The sequence below is a fragment of the Eretmochelys imbricata genome, chromosome 4, assembly GCF_965152235.1.
Source record: "Eretmochelys imbricata isolate rEreImb1 chromosome 4, rEreImb1.hap1, whole genome shotgun sequence".
Lineage (NCBI taxonomy): Eukaryota > Metazoa > Chordata > Testudines > Cheloniidae > Eretmochelys > Eretmochelys imbricata.
Window position 1 is genome coordinate 129710726 of NC_135575.1, and position 17482 is coordinate 129728207.

At 40.0% G+C, this 17482-nt stretch overlaps 1 protein-coding gene across 5 annotated transcripts in view; it reads right to left on the reverse strand.

The window, feature by feature from the left end:
* The window catches only part of MAEA (macrophage erythroblast attacher, E3 ubiquitin ligase), a 112899-nt gene extending 95988 nt beyond the window's left edge, over positions 1 to 16911 (reverse strand). For 2 of the 5 annotated variants that reach the window (XM_077815960.1, XM_077815956.1), the window contains exon 1: positions 16793 to 16911. In XM_077815960.1, the coding sequence (XP_077672086.1) occupies positions 16793 to 16876 (84 nt within the window). In that variant the 5' untranslated portion in view covers positions 16877 to 16911. The other 3 variants (XM_077815961.1, XM_077815957.1, XM_077815959.1) reach the window with 2 other exon arrangements.
* Positions 16912 to 17482: the final 571 nt, after the last annotated feature.

Consider the following 17482-nt stretch of genomic DNA (forward strand, 5'->3'; position numbering starts at 1 on the left):
TGAACTGCTTGGCAATTGATTGCCTGCTGGGCAGCTGCCACACAGGGAACTTAGGGGAGCTGATGGTCCACCCTGGTTCCAACCCCCAACCAGCTAGATCTAACGGGCTGCTCTTTCTGCAAGCAGTGGACAAAGCAGGTGGCGGCCAAAAAACCTTATAAGGGAGCACTGCGCAACTTTAAACGAGCATGTTCCCTAATTGATCAGCAACGTAACAACAAAAAAACGTTAACCAGGACAACTTCACGTCTGTATAAGATGGACAGCTAAAAATTCAAAATGTTTACTTTTCTACATACATAAAAGAAGTTGTCATCACAGGACTGTTTTGCAGTTATAAAGCGAGGGAGCGTGCTCCATGCAATCACAAATCCGAGTACATGGAACAATCTCTCCATTATGATTAGTCCTTTTAACAGAACTTTTCAACTCTATCAAGTGTGTGCACGTGTGCATGTTTCAAATAATCTCTAGTTTTGGCCAACATCAAGACATGTAGTTGAAGCAACCACTCTTCACTTACATTTGTAGTTTTGTAAGAGATATCTGAACTTTCCCACCCTTGTTAGTAAAGCTGTTTGGCATGAGTTACTGATTCTGCACCTTCCAGCATGGCAATGTCAAAACCACAACAAAGTCTCAGGAGATTTTTTTCTTCTTTAAACAAAAATGTACCAGAATGAGTTCATACATGTGCAGTATCCAGCTTCTTGCCTTATGTTTTAGTATCTAGGGCAAGTCTGACGTGAACACAATACCTTTAATCATGGTGAGCATCACTTCTGCTGATGTCCCCATGTTCTCTCTTTCTTTAAAAATAATAGAGTTACTAATAAAAAACAGAAGAAGATTCTTGATATGAAAGACGTCCAAATGCTAACTAATATAAAAGTACCTGTGTACAGACAAGTGCATGTAAATAAGACATATACACATGGGTAAGTTTATGGGGCAGTTGCTTAACACACTATTAGCAAGGGAGAAGGATCTGGGGAGAAAATAGGAAAAATAGGTTAAAATACTTAGATAAGTTAGATTTACTCAAGAGAGCAGTGTCTGAAGAAACTTCCTAACATACTTAAGGAACTAGCCAACGCAATCTCTGAACCAGCAGTGATTATCTTTGAGAATTCATGGAGGATGGGTGGGATTTTAGAAGACTTGAGAAGAGCAAAAATAGTACCCATCTTCAAAAAAAAGGGATAAAGAAAGACACTGAGAATTAAACCAATCATCTTAACTTAAATACTCAAAGATACTGGAACAAATTATTAAACATTCCATTTGTATGCACCTAGCGGATAAAAGAGTGAGAAGTTATAGCCAACATGGATTTGACAAGAACAAGTTATGCCAAACCAAACCAACAACCTTCTTTGAGAGGGTTACTGGCTTAGTGGAAAGGGAGAAATTTGTAGACATGATGTATCTGGATGTAACTAAGGCTTTTGACACTGTCCTACATGACATTCTCATAAGCGAACTACAGAAATACGGTCTATATGAAATATTAGATGTATGCAAAACTGATGTAAAGATCATACTCAAAGTGTAATTATCAAAATTTGCTGCCAAACTGGGAGAGCATATGTAGTAGGGTCCACAAGAGTCTGTCTTGGCTCTGTACTAGCCAATATTTTCCTTAATAACCTGAATAAAAGGGGGGGAAAGTGTGTTTGTAAAAACTTGCAGATGACACCAATCTGGGTGGAGTTGCAAGCACTCTGATGGACAAGATTAGAATTCAAAAGTGATCTTAATAATTTGGAGAACTGGTCTGAAATCATAAAGATGAAGTGCTACAATTAGGAAGGGAAAAAAATCCAATGCACAGTGCACAGAGCGGGGAATAACTGGCTAGACAGCAGTACTGCAGAGGAGGATCTGGGGAGATTATAATGGATGACAAATTGAATATGAGTTAACAGTGTGATGTTCTGCAAATCCACCACGGGCAGGAAAAGAAGCAAGCAGCTTACTTTGCAGCAAGGGAGATTCAGGGTAGAAATTAGTTTTTTCCTAACAATAAAGGATAGTTAAGCACTTGAACAGGCTGCCTAAGAAGGTTATGGAATCCCCATCTTGGTGATCTTTAAGGACAGGTTACACTAACACCTGTCAGGGATGATCTAGGCCTCTAGGTATACTTACTCGTGCCTCTGCACAGGGATGACGGCCTAGATTACCTCTTTTAGTCCCTTCCAGCCCTACATGTCTATGATTCTATGACTGTTGGACAAAATGTAGAGAGAAACAAAAATTGGACTGGTAGGTTTCAGTTTCACATGCTCCCTTACTAAATGTGGGTCAGAGCAGATTAGCCCGACCAGCTTATCCAGTGATTAAAGAATTAGCATAAAAAGGATCCTAGATACATTTTAATTTCTTTGAGCCAGGCATCATGCCTGCTTGTGCTTCCTAACAAAAAAGTTCTTGATCCCAGTTCAGGCCTTTGCGTGCTAGTGCAGTACAAACACTATTTTTATTAGAAGTAGTATTAAAGTTAAGAGAATCCACAAACTGTGACCACTGCAGTCACATGATCACAAACCAGTCTAGTGGTGAACAGAAAGGGGATTTAAAAAAAAAAAAAAAAGAGAGCGAGAGAGACACCCCTAAAATATTGCATCTAAGGCCCTGTTTTGACAGGAAAAAACAAAGGTTTTTTTTCCAATGACGTATTCTTAACACAAATTAAAAGCACTGTAAACACACAGGCTAACGTGCCTGTAGCTGTGTTACCTGGCCATGTTCTGGCCTGCATCTTTACAGGCTTTTCATTCAAGATAAGCTAAATTCAAAAACAAAACCAAACGAACAAAGGAGCCACACACAAGGCCACATCCTTTTTGATCTATTAAGACAGGGGTTAAATTTTCTTGGGTAACTAAGAGAGAAAAACAAAGTCAAATGGTGGCAGTAATGAGACAATCCCCAACAGCAGAAATGTACAAGAGTGAACTAGGACTGTTGTACGCAAGAGGAAAGGTGCAGTAGCAGGGAAGCAGAGGCAGAATGCAATGCTGCCTAAATACTTGAAATTGTAAACAAGGGGAAAAAAAAAAATCCCTAAATCAAAATGGAGGTCAACCCATCCAGAACATACCTCTGAGCAGCAAGCTCTCTCTTTTTATACCGAATAAGATCCACACACTTGGACAGGATATGTAAAATAGACGAGGAGTGCAGTACTATCATTCTTCAGATAGAATAACTTATTCTGCACATGAGACTAGATTCCTTTGTGGACCAGCAATAGGTATAGCATTTTTGTGTAGGAGTAATGCAATAAACTTATCACTTGTATTCTGTAGCTCTCCATCTGTCGATCTCAGCATATTTCACAGAGTTGAGCTAGCATTATCTCTATTTTACATATGGGTGAGAAAAGTAATTTACATTGCCACTAATTTGAAGAACCATTAACAGAACCCAATTCTTCTGATTCCAAGCCCTGTTATCAGCCCACTAAATCATGACCCACTATTTTCCTCTGCAGCGGTAATAATTTTTCCTGGAGTTGCTGGCCTACCTTTAACCAAAGGCTACTAAATAAATAAAATAGATAAGAGACCTAGAGGACCAGTGGCAGGGTTTAAATTTTTATTTCTTACAAGTGTTCATATCAAGAATTAAGAGCCGAAGTTCAAAGGTAGAATAAGTTTTTCTGTGCAGTAATGTTAATTTTCTAAGTCTGTGTGGTAGGTGTGAGATTTTCCAAAAATTATGACGCTTAGCAAAATTTAGGAACATTAGATTTGCATTTTTCAGTGGGGGAAAAAAAATGTGCAAAACATGAACTTCCCTCAATTACAAACATATCAGTTTCATAATATTAGAAAGATAATACTATTTCACTTTAATATCATTTGTATTCAAGGGTTTTTAGCTGCTCTAAACTGGACACTGAAAGATATCTATCTATATACAAAACATAAAAGATCACCATTCAATACTGCTCAGAATTTTGTCTGCTATTTCAACACTTCAAGAGAATGAACGGATAGTGTCTAGGATAACAAATTGACACAGTTCAACTAACATACACACTTGTACAAAAGCAGCAAATCAAATATAGATGGGGGGGGGGGATATTAAGCTTTTCCATAGGCACAATTATACAAGAAAATGTAATTAATCTCCTTTAGTCACCTGTGTAGTTCCGTACAAGTTTCTCATTTACAAAATTCAGCCAACATCTTGCTAGATCATTTTGCTGTTGTACAATGATCTTTTGCGTCTTTATGTAAGCCAACTGATATCCATCTTAGGGTTTGTGTAGTGGCATACGTTAGAAATGTGGTGGAAACTGTCACTCCCACCACACTTTTTTGTAGCCACCATCTTTGACTCCCCTTCCAAAAGCAAAATTCCATTAGACACTTTTTAAAGCTTTGTCCTCCCTTTAAGCAAAGTATCTGAACACAGAAGTAATGTCAAAGATATCTCGCTGTCAAGAGTCAGCCTGGCTCTAACACAGTCTTCCTGTGTGACCTTAAGCAAGTCACAGAATCATAGAAAAGTAGGGCTCGAAGGAACTTCAAAAAGTCATCAAGTCCAGTCCCTTGCACTGAGGCAAGACCAAGTATATCTACACCATCCTGGACAGGTTTTTGTCTAAACTGGTTCTCAAAAACCTGCAGTGAAGAGGATTCCACAACCTCCCCTGGTAGCCCATTCCTGTCCTTAACTATCTTTATAGTAGGAAAGGGTTTTCCAAATATTTAAACCTAAAATCTCCTTTGCTGCAGGTTAAGCTGATCACTTCTTATCCTATCTTCAGTGGACAAGGAAAACAATTGATCAGCCCTTAACACATTTGAAGACTGATGGGTGACCTGATAACACTCCTCTTTTCTCAAGATTAAACACGCCCACTTTAAAAAAAAACAACTTTCCTGATGAATAAAGTTTTCTAAACAGTTTATCAATTTTGTTGCTCTCCTCTGGACTCTGTCTGATTTGTCCACATCTTTCCTAAAGCATGGTGCCCAGAATTAGACACAATATTCCAAGTGAGGCCTCAATAGTGCTGAACAGAAGACAATAATTACCTCTTGGGTCTTACACCTTGGAATAACAGCCTTTTTAGCAACTGCTTCACATTGTTAACTCATATTCAATTTGTGAACCACTATAACCTCCAGATCCTTTTCTGCAGTACTACTGCCTAGCCAGTTATTCTCATTTTGCAGCTGTGCATTGGATTTCTCCTTGCTAAGTATAGTATTTTGCACTCTTCTTTCATTGAATTTCATCTTGTTGATTTCAGACCAATTCTCCAACTTGTCACCCTTGTTTAACATTCTAATCCTATCTTTCAAAGTGCTCACAACCACTTGCTCTTGATGTTATCCATAATTTTAAAAAGTATCTCTCTCAACTCCATTATCCAAGTCATTAATGAAAACATTGAATAATATTGGGCCCAGGACTGACCCCTGCAGGATCCTACTACTTAGGCCCTCCTAATTTGACAGCAAATCATTGATAACTACTCTGAGTATGGTCTTTCATCCAGTTCTGTGCACCCACCTTACGGTAGTTTCAGCTAGATAATATTTCCCTAGTTTGCTTATGAGAATGTCACATGGGACTGTCAAAAACCTTACTCAAAAAAATTAAAATCTATCACATCTACTGCTGTCCTCCTAGCCACTAGACAAATGCCCCATGTCAAAGAAAGATAGTAGGTTGGTTTGGTATGATTTGTTTTTGACAAATCCATGTTAGCTATAAAAGATCACCCTACTATCCGACCTAGGTGCTTACAAATTATTTATTTAATTATCCAGTATCTTTCCAGGTGTCAAGATAGGACTGACTGGTCTAATTCCCAGGGTCCTCTTTGTTCCCCTTTTTAAAGATAGGTACTATGTTTGCTCTTCTCCAGTCCTTAGGGACCTCACCAATCCCCCATGAGTTCTTAAAGAGAATTGCTAACTGTTCAGAGATTGCATCCTTAAATACTCTAGGATGAATTTCATCAGGCCCTGCAGCAACTTGAATACACATAAATTATCTAAATATTTCTAGCCAATTTTCCCCCCTATTCTGGCTTATGCTCCTTCCCCCTTGTTAATATTTATTATGCTAATCAGTGGATCATAATTAACCTTTTTAGTGAAGACAAACAAAACAAGCAAACATGTCAGACTTCTTGGTGTCATCCATTATTAGCTCTCTTTCCCTGCGAGGGAGGTAGACCTAGACTTTTCTTTGTCTCTCTCTTGATCTTAATATATATATATTCTTATTGCCTTTAATTCCCTTGCCAGATGTAACTCATTTGGTGCATTATCCATTCAGATTTTCTCCCTACATGCTTGAACTGATTATTTATACTCATCCTTAGCAATTTGGCCATGCTTTCACTTTTTATGATTTGTGGTGGGCAGGAGGTTCTTAAACAGCTCCTGATACAGTGATATTGGCCTCTTACTATTCTTCTTATTTTTCCTTCAACCAGAATAGTTTGCTGTTTTGCATAGACAACATTGAAGGCATAACTGCCAGCTCTCCACAACTCTTTTTTTCCTTAGATTTTCTTCCAAAGGGGACCTTACCTACCAGTTTCTGTGTTTGTTAAAGTCTGCTTTTTTCCAGGTCCATTCTCCTCATTCTGCTACTTTCACTTCTTTTCCATAGAATCACAAAATCACTTTCTCCCAAATTACCTTCAGTCTTCTGATGTACAAAAAGTTACTCCCTGTTGGTCAGAATCAAGGCTAAAATGGCTGTCTCTGTTACTTCCTCCACTTTCTGGGGGGGAAAAAAAGAGTTGTGCCCAGTACATTCCACGACCATATTGGAGATTTTGTGTTTTGCTGTATAAATTTTCTAGCAGATGTCCAAGTATTTAAAGTCCCCCCACCACCCCCATTATTACCAGGTCTTGTCTTGTGTTTTGGATATTCCGGTTATTTGTTCCAGAAATGCCTCCTCCTCCTGATTTGGTGGTCTAGAGGAGACATTTACCATAATACCCCGTTTTCCCCCTTTTCCTTTCACCCAGAGACTTTCAACTGATGTCTCACCTAAGAACACGTGTATATATTCTTGATGTATAATGCAACACTTTCCCTTTTTGCTGAACAAGCTATACCCCTCTATACCAATATTCCATCCACGACATTTATCCCATCAGTTCTCAGTGATGCCAATTCCACAGGATCTGTACTATGCCCCATCTTTTAAACAATTCCTTGGAGGGACCCCTTCAGTATGTCAGACCCCCAAGGGTCCCACTCCCTTAAAGGTGGGTCACACGGCCTCAACATCTCCTAGATTGAGCCTCTAGCACTTCAGTTTCACAAAGTAAGCTCTGCCCAGTTAGTCCAACTGAGATAGACTCCCACTCAGACTTTTTGCATTTTTGAGGAATCAGATCTCCACATCTACTTTCAGTGACACTAGGTAGCCTTTTCAAAACAAAGTAGGGTTTATTAGTCAACTGGAATACAGAGCCTGGAAGTCCTTAGGTAAGCAAAGAGAAGCAAAGGTGAAGAAAGAGTTCAGGCTGACCAACGTCAGCACTTTACCCAGTCACGCGGCTGCAACACCCATTTAGTCTCTGCCTCTCTCTCTCTCGCTCTCTCTGTGAGCCCAGGCGACAGCTGCTATGTCTCTCAAAGGCCAACTCTTGTCCTAGCCTCCGATCGCCTTGTGGTCCATTACGTTCCTCCTCCACACCCAGGCTGAGTTCACATATTCAATGACACCTACCTGTGGGAAACTTAGGCAGGCAGCTCAGTCCTTGAGGTTCCTATTGTCTTTCCAAATCCTCTATTGATATTGACCAGTTTCAGCCAATCATTAATGACCCATTCAGAGCACCCCAGACACTTACTTGACATGAACATCTTCAATGCCACAAGGGCATTATAATGCTTCTGCACGCACTAGTTAACAACCTCAATCAAGTAAGTCACTGCCATACACATAATCCATAAAAATATTACAGAAAGTTCCTACTTTATCACATCAAGTCATAATTTAGCTCATGTACTAATTAGGACTGTTGATTAATCACAAGAGTTAACTCATGCTATTACCTCAAAAAAATTAATTGCGATTTTAATTGTCTGTTTTTAATCGCAGTTTTAATTGCACTGTTAAACAACAGAATACCAATTGAAATGTATTAAATATTTTGGATGTTTTTCTACATTTTTAAATATATCGATTTCAATTACAAAGAATACAAAATCTGGAGTGCTAACTTTATATTATTTTTATTACAAGTGTTTGCATTGTAAAAGTGACAAAAATGGTATGAGATGAATTGAAAAATACAAGTACTGTCGTGCAATCTCTTTATCATGGAAGTACAACTTACAAATGTAGGGGTTTGTGTTACATAACTGCACTCAAAAACAAAACAATGTAAAACTTTAGAGCCTACAAGTTCACTCAGTCCTACTTCTTGTTCAGTCAATCGCTAAGACAAACAAATTTGTTTACATTTACGGGCAATATTGCTGCCCACTTCTTAATTACAATGTCACGTGAAAGTGAGAACAGATATTCGCATAGCACTGTTGTAGCTGGTGTTGCAAGTTATTTACATGCCAGATATGACTCTTTAGCACATGCCTCTTTATGCTTCGGCCTTCACTCCAGATGACATGCTTCCATGTTGATGACGCTAGATAAAAAATATGTTAGGGTAGAATTGGGGTAGAATTGTATGTCCCTGCTCTGTTTTACCTGCATTCTGCCATATATTTCATGTTATAGCCGTCTCAGATGATGACCCAGCACATGTTGTTCGTTTTAAGAACGCTTTCACTGCAAATTTTGCAAAATGCAAAGAAGATACCAATATGAAATTTCTAAAGATAGCTAAAGCACTCCACCCAAGATTTAAGAATCTGAAGTGCCTTTCAAAATCTGAGAGGGATGAGGTGTGGAGCATGCTTTCAGAAGTCTTAAAAGAGCAACACTAATGCGGAAACTACAGAACCAGAACCACCAAAAAAGAAAAATTAACCTTCTGCTGGTGGAATCTGACTCAGATAATGAAAATGAACATGCGTCAATCCGCTCTTCTTTGGATAGTTATCGAACAGAACCTGTCATCAGTGCGGACGTACATCCTCTGGAATGGTGGTTGAAGCATGAAGGGACATATGAATCTTTAGCGCATCTGACATGTGAATATCGTCTGATGCCAGCTACAACAGTGCCATGCAAACGTGTGTTCTCACTTTCAGGTGACATTGTAAGCAAGAAGCAGGAAGCATTATCTTCTTCAAATGTAAACAAACTTGTTTCTCTTACTGATTGACTGAACAAGAAAAAGGACCGATTGGACTTGTAGGCTCTAAAATTTTACATGGTTTTATTTTTGAAGGCAGGGTTTTTTTGGTACATAATTCTACATTTGTAAGTTCAACTTTCATGATAAAGAAATAGCACTACAGTACTTGTATTAGGTGAACTGAAAAATAGTATTTCTTTTGTTTTTTACAGTGCAAATATTTGTAATCAAACATAAATACAGTGAGCACTGCACACTTTGTATTGTGTTGTAATTGAAATCAATAAATTTGAAAATGTAGAAAACATCCAAAATATTTAAATAAATGGTATTCTATTGTTTAACAGCATGATTAATCGCAATTAATTTTTTTAGTTGCTTGACAGCCCTAGTACTAATAGTTCCAGTTCTTCCTCTTTATTTGCCATACCCCTTATATTTGTGTGCAAACATCTAAGATGATGTATAAATTCCCCCACTGTTCTCCCTCTTGTTATTCCTATGACCCAACTGTAATTTTCCATTTCCCACCCTCCCGCAAGATCTAATTTTAAAATTGCCTTTAAAAAACAAACAAACAAACTACCCGTGGGCTTTTGTCACTTGCCCCCTTTTTACCTAGTTTAAAGCTCTCCTCATTAGGTTGGCGAGTGTATCCAAAGATGGTCTACTCCTTCTTGGTCATATGGACCCCATCTATTCCTAGCAGTCCTCCTTCCTGGAGCAGCATCCCATGGTGGAGAAAGCCAAAGTCGCCTCATCGGTTTCTCTGTTCCCCCTCCAATCTTTTGTCTGTCTTGTATAGCTTGATTACAAACTACTCAGGGAAAGAGACAGTCTTCAATGCGTGTTTGGACAGTGCCTAACACAATGGAGTCAGTCTTGGTTAGGGCCTCATAGGTACTACTGTAACACAAATAAATAATGCCACAACTCCTACTGGATCCTATAATATCCTTCAGCTCTATCATAGTTCAAGTGACAGCACTTCACACAAGATGTTTATACTTGTTTGTGAAGGAAATTTGTATTGGGATATGTGAAAAACCAAAGTTACACTGTATAAATGAGCTATGTTTATGAAAGTTAAGAAGATAATTAAAGTAGAGAGGTTATGCAGCAGTTAACTCATGGGGTTTGGGCCAGTTAAAGCCATCTGGCCTCAGAGTGGCACTTAGGTGTTGTAGCATCCGCCTGCATCTTACTTTATTTAAGCAAAAAGGCATGACAATTTCACAATTTGTGAAACATGCTACACTAATGTATATGTAAAGTCTTGCGTATGAGCATACAGTATTTCTACATAGTATATTTTCAGGCCCTGGGCTACGAAAGGCCAAGTATATCATGAAGGTAACATCTTATGTTTACAGGTACTGAATGATTTTGCGGTCATGCCCTGCCAGCAAATATATGGCTGCCAAAACAGTTGTTTGCTAAATGTATAGGCCTAGAGATAAGGTGCCACACTGATTAATACATGGACTACTACAGCAAAGAATAGTGGGGAGGGGTTTAAAAGAAAGTGAGATACACTGAGGAAGCAAGAGCTGATTAGAGAATGTAGGACAAAGAAATCTTGCATTTATTTTTATACTATGTTTCATGACACTTAAGCTCTGAAATGCTCTTCATTCATGATTTAGCAAAAATGAAGAGAATTTGATAAGTTTCCTTTACTTCTATTTTCTAGCAGCTTTCACTAATTCAGATAATTTTACAATTATATAATAGTATTACAGTAGTGCCCAGAGACCCCAAATATGTTAGGTATTGTACAAACATAGGAAGCCAATGCCAGAGAGTTAATAATCTGGAAACAAAAGTGATACAAAGCATTGTTGAGGAGAGATGAGGGCTACAAGCAAATATACTACAAGTATAACTTAATTATTAGTAAAAAGAAAAGGAGTACTTGTGGCACCTGAGAGACTAACAAATTTATGTGAGCATAAGCTTTTGTGAGCTACAGCTCACTTCATCGAATACATCCAATGAAGTGAGCTGTAGCTCACGAAAGCTTATGCTCACATAAATTTGTTAGTCTCTAAGGTGCCACAAGTACTTTTCTTTTTGCGAATACAGACTAACACGGTGCTACTCTGAAACCCTTAATTATTAGCGTCCTGTCTTTGAAGCAAATGCTAATAAGATCCCCCCTCCTCAAAGTATCAGGAAATTCCATGCTTAAAATGATTTTCTGCAGGTGCAACAACTTACTGGAAGTCAGAAAATGAAATCTACAGCCTACAGCTACTCTAATACCTGTTTATAAAATTATGCACGTCTCTGCTCATAAGTACATTTCCTTACTTTGGTTGTACTAAACAAATATACTTTATTGCCAGGGCAAAGGAGTGAGTCCCATTAGATTCAAAGCCTGATGGTTCTTCAACATCAAAGTTACTTCAAAGGGTTGCTATAGGAGAATTTAGAGAATGCTTGCACAGAGCCCAACAGCAGAAAAACAGCAGTAGTATGTCAGACTATCCTCTTCTCAGCACATATTTTATTTAGTAAAATGGATGGGGTTGCTTGCAGGTAACAGCAAGATCATACTCCTATTCCGTAAATCCTCTTTTTTTTTGTACCATCTATGCTGTATCAAAAACATGTTAAAGAGTATGAAGTCTTGCCTCTTCTGTTCTCCTTCTCTTCTCTCCAAATCACACCCACTGAAATAATAATGCAGCTATTCCCTCAAAAGTTTCTGATGATATTGTAAGTCAATTGAATATTGCTCTTGGACATTTCAGCAAATCCAAGACCCAATTAGAACCTTAATTTATTTACAGGATTTTGTTTGACAGTCAAAGTTGGCCTGAGCACAGGATGGGAACAACATATACTATATCTATTCATGTTCTCCCACTGTCCCACTTAAGGTGTACTGGTAAACTGCTCTGCACAGCTCAGAAGAACTCGGTACCTTCCATCAGAGAATGCTACACTGAGTCCAGCTTCACTACTTTAAGAACAGAAGAATGGCCATACTGGGTCAGACCAATGGTCCATCTAGCCAGGTATCCTGCCTTCCAACATTGGACAATGCCAGATGCTTCAGAGGGAATGAACAGAACAGGTAATCAAGTGATCCATCCCCCGTTGCCCATTCCCAGCTTCCTGCAAACAGAGCCTAGGAACACTTCAGAGCATGATTTTACATCCATGTCCACCCTAGCTAATCGCCATTGATGGACCAATCCTCTATGAATGTATCTAATTCTTTTTTGAACCTTGTTATAGTCTTGGCCTTCACAACATCCTCTGGCAAAGAGTTCCACAGGTTGACTGTGCATTGTGTGAAGAATTACTTCCTTTTGTCTGTTTTAAACCTGCTGTCTATTAATTACATTTAGTGACACCTAATTCTAGCATTATGAGGAGTAAATAACAACACTTCCTTATTCACTTTTTCCGCACTGGTCAAGATTTTATAGACCTCTAAGATATCCCCCCTAAGTCATCTCTTTTCCAAGCTGAAAAGTCCCAATCTCATTAACTTCTCCTCACACAGAAGGTGTTCCATATCCTTAATCATTTTTGTTGCCCTCTCTGTACCTTTTCCAATTCCAATATATCTTTTTTGAGATGGGATGACCAGATCTGCACACAGTATTCAAGATGTGGGCATACCATGAATTTATATAGAGGCAATATGATATTTTCTGTATTATTGTCTACCTCTTTCCTAAAGATTCCCAACACTGTTTGCTTTTTTGACTGCCACTGCACACTGAGGGGATGTTTTCAGAGAAAAATCCACAATGACGCCAAAATCTCTTTCTTGAGTGATAACAGCTAATTTAGACCTTATCATTGTATATGTATAGGTGGGATAATGTTTTCCAATATAGATTACTTTGCATTTATCAATACTGAATTTCATCTTCCATTTTGTTGCCCAGTCACCCAGTTTTGTGAGATTCCTTTGTAATACTTCACAGTCTGCTTTGAACTTAACTATCTTGAGTAGTTTTGTATTATCTGCAATTTTTGCCACCAAAGTGTTTATCCCTTTTTCCAGATCATTTATGAATATGTTGAACAGGACTGGTCCCAGTACAGACTCCAGGGGGACACCACTATTTACCTCTCTCCATTCTGAGAACTGACTATTTATTCCTACTCTTTGTTAGCTATCTTTTAACCAGTTACTGATTCATGAGAGGCCCTCAGCCTATGACAGCTTACTTTGGTGAGGGACCTTGTCAAAGGCTTTCTGAAAATCTAAGTACACTATATCCACTGAATCCCGCTTGTCCACATGCTTGTTGACCCCCCCCAACAGCTTTTCAACAGCTGCTTATGCCAGAAGTTGACCAATGGCCTTCAAAAGGGGCTAAAGCCTCCGAACACTGCTCCCAGCTCCCCTTCAAATTAAGCAAAGCTACTTTCACTGATACTTGGCTAACAGCTGCAGCCCAGAGTCCCAACCTACCTTCACTGGAGCAGCCCAGGTAAAAATATTTTGACTTCTAGTCACACTTCTCTCTACCAGTTTCTGGTTCACTTCTCGTTCCATCCAGCTTGATAATTCAGCTTTTTCATAGTTATTTACATTTCCAAAGATACAAATGAATTACATTATTTTCTGATGTCACTTGTTTATTTGTACATCAGCTCTGAACTACGCTCAGAGCGTTGACACCCTTTAATTTCCTTTTGTCAGTGCATATTGGAGGCTTCATGTATTATGCTTTCAGATGAGCTGTAAACCAAAATTCCCTATCAGTGGGGTTTATTGGAGATTGATGCAACTTTTTTGGGAAAGATAGTAAGTAACCCTCATGTCCTGAGGAGGAAAACAGCATAAGTAGTTATATTCTGTACACTTAAATTACTCCCGCAGATTCAGCTGAGTAAGTCACTTCACTTTCCCTTGAAAAATAATACCGTACAGAATTGCTGAAGCAGAATGTTGCTGCACTTCCACTCCAGAAACTACCTCATTTTAGCACTAAGAGGGATTTTCCCTATAGAGAGTATCATAAGCACTCCTTCCCATGAAAGGCACTCTTATGGAACGTACTGTAACGTAGAGCTATTACACAACTGCTATTATTTAGTGACTTGGGCATGAGCAAGTTAAAGGGAGGAAACAGGAAGGATATAAATGTAGTTCTGACTTCCTTATAGTTTACTTACATCAATTAGAGAAAATTGCCAGTGTCCACAGATCGGTAACAAAGTATTATAGCTGCCACCACAGTGACCATAATAAGTTTATATGCATGTGTTTTATAGACTGTTTTAAGTTCTTAAGAACCAACTAGACATGAAAATTCACTCTGTCCTTTTCACCTCTACCAAAAAATTGTTTTCTCTAGCATGGATAATGGTTTGAAATCTCCACAGTCAAGGAAACTTAAGGGGATAAATGCAAGTTGTAACTAAACAGTGACTGCTTCAAGAGTTTTTTGGTAATAAGAACTAATATTAAACAGAAAGGAAGCTTCTGGAGCACTGACGGGTGGGGGAGAGACAAAACACAAAAAGAATTAAGTGCCATCTAAACATCACCCTTATGACATTAAACAGCCTTGTATTAACAGTGTTATTCAAACTAAATAGCTTGAGTTATTTCATGACAATAAAAGGAATATTTCATAATTAAAATGCTGCAAAAATCCCTCATCAAGAGTAAATAGCAGACTTGAAAAATGCCTTAAAACTAGTTTAAAATGACTGCCTTCTTCTTCAAATGGGGGACAGTAGATTGCCTTAAATGGTATAGAGAGAGAGAAAAAAAGCAAACCATTGTCTGTCACTAGATGTAAATACTGAGGAATATGACAGATTGTCTAAACACAATATGAATGTGTCAATAAATAAACCACTAAAACAGGCTTCTTTGTCGATGAATTTCTTAACTTTGTTGCTGGCTGTGGAAAGTACCAACAGTGCCTTTCTAAGGGGACTTAAAATTTAACCCAGATACTGTCAAGCTGTAACTACTTCAGGATGACAGGGAAAATAAATCTTCAGATATAAAATGGGAATCAAGACAGTCCCAAAGGTGAAGAGGAAATGAGGGGGTAGGACAGGAGGAGGAAGGGAAGAGCAAGAGACAGATGGGAAGAACATGGGCAGAAAACTGCAACACAAACAAACAAAAAAAACCAACCACACAACACTCTGTATATTAAAGTACAACATGACTTAAGCCCAAAAGTTTATTTTGTAAAACGTTTTTGGTACACACTATATGAAAAAATATATTCTAGTTAAATCAGACATAAGGGATGGAAAAGGCCTATTAAGCAGTCCAGCTCATCTCTCCTCACTCCCACTTAGCCAGCACAGGATTAGTTCCCTACAGTAAATTCAACTGCAGTTGAATTGGTTGATCTAATATATATTAAAAATATTCTAAATGATCAATTCACCACTTCCCCTAGGAGACTATTCCCCAGTTTAACAGATCTTATTGTCAGCAATATTTACCCTTAATGGTCACTTTAGATTTTTGTTTGCTCATTTTATGATGTCTGGCCAGCCTATGCAATTCACCTCCCACCTAGGGAGTTAACACCCTTCAGATACAGTCAGTTACTACATCAGCCACCCCAACCCTTTAGTAGTATCCAGCCAAGCTATGGATATTTAACTCTTTCTTCCTTATAAGCTCTCCAGTCCCTTTAATCATTTTTATCTCGACACACTGCAGTTCATCTCCATCTTTGGGAACCCAGATGCCAAGGAACCATATTTCCCCCCCCCACCACCACCACCTCTTAACAATGATACATTGCTCTAACTCCTTAAAAATTCCTTCTAAATAATCAGTGCTCACAGCCCCCTTAAATCATTTCCATTGCCCTGCACCCTCCAGTCTGTCCCAGTCACACCCCTCCCCACACAGCACCCTTCAGTCACATCTTTGCCATGGCATATTCAGCTCTTTCCTTCTCCTAAGTCAACCCCTCCAGTCCTTCAATCGTTTTCATTTTTGTTGTTGCTCAGGGGACTCCACCCCACCTACATCTTCAGGGTATGGAACTGCCCAGGGAAGGCAGCATATTCCAGGCACGTTCCTCAACATCAAAAGAAAGAAAATAACCCTTATTGGTATAGGGCAAGGCAGACGGAGGGGGGCACTGAAAGGGGTCCAGTGAACTGGGGTCTCCCCACATTACACACCTTGGGGCCCGAGGGGTTTATAATACAGGGCGTGGGGGACCACAGCTTATCAAGCCCCAAGCTCCCTTTAGCCCTGCCCAGCTGGGCCATGACCAACCTCGCCCAACCCCTGCCTGGCCCTCCCCTCCCCACAGGCACCCAGGATGCCTAGCACCCACCTTGAGAGTGGGATACTCCTGCACCTTCAAAGTCATTGAGAGCTGAGCAGCTGATTCCTGCACCGCCATCTTGGATTGGGCACCAACCTCCTCCCACCCCCTCCCCGCGCAGAGTCCAAAAGAGCTACCTACGGCGCGCGTTGCATGGTGGGCAATAAAGGACTTCCTCCTCATTCCTTTCCCCCGCCCCTCTCGTCCCTGATGGAGACGGGCTGAACCAACAGATTACCTCTTCCCCCTCCCAAAGCCGGGTGGTATGAGCCACAGGACAGTGGCAGTGGAAGAGAAAGGAAGAGAGTATCCATCCAATCATTGCATCCCTTTCGCATCGATCACTTCATAGGCTTTGTCCCGCCCTCTAATTTGTGAAAGCCTGTTTGATTGGATGATACATGAGAGTCAGCGAGAGCTACGCATTCCCGTAGGCGGGGATTACATCTAGGATTGACAGTTTTATTTTCCAATCAAACTATCCAGACTTCCATTCGGCCCAATCAGAATCTCCTTTCTGTTTGGGTGGGCGGGACGTAAAAAGTACATTTTTACGGTGAGTGAAAGAGGAGGTTTTAACTACCCGCCCTGAGGTGTCCGGAGGGGGGCACCGTAAGCGAAGCCGGGACGGGGAGCCTGCCGTGTACGTCTCGATTGGCAGGCAGAGGGGCCAATGCACGCAGCAGACACATCGACGGACACAGCGATGAGCGAATGGGAAGCGAGGGTGGCTGGGGCAAGCGGGTGGCAGCGAGCCGCCTGGATTGTTGCCGGAGTTTGTGCGCGGGGAGACGGGGAGGGGGTGATCCCTAGTAAGCCGCGTAGGGAGGAGCGGGAGTGAGGCGGCGGCGCCGGCGCCGGCGGCGGGAAGAGGTTTAAGTAGCGGAGACAGAGTGAGTCCTCTCCCCCTCAGCCCGGAGCGGGGACT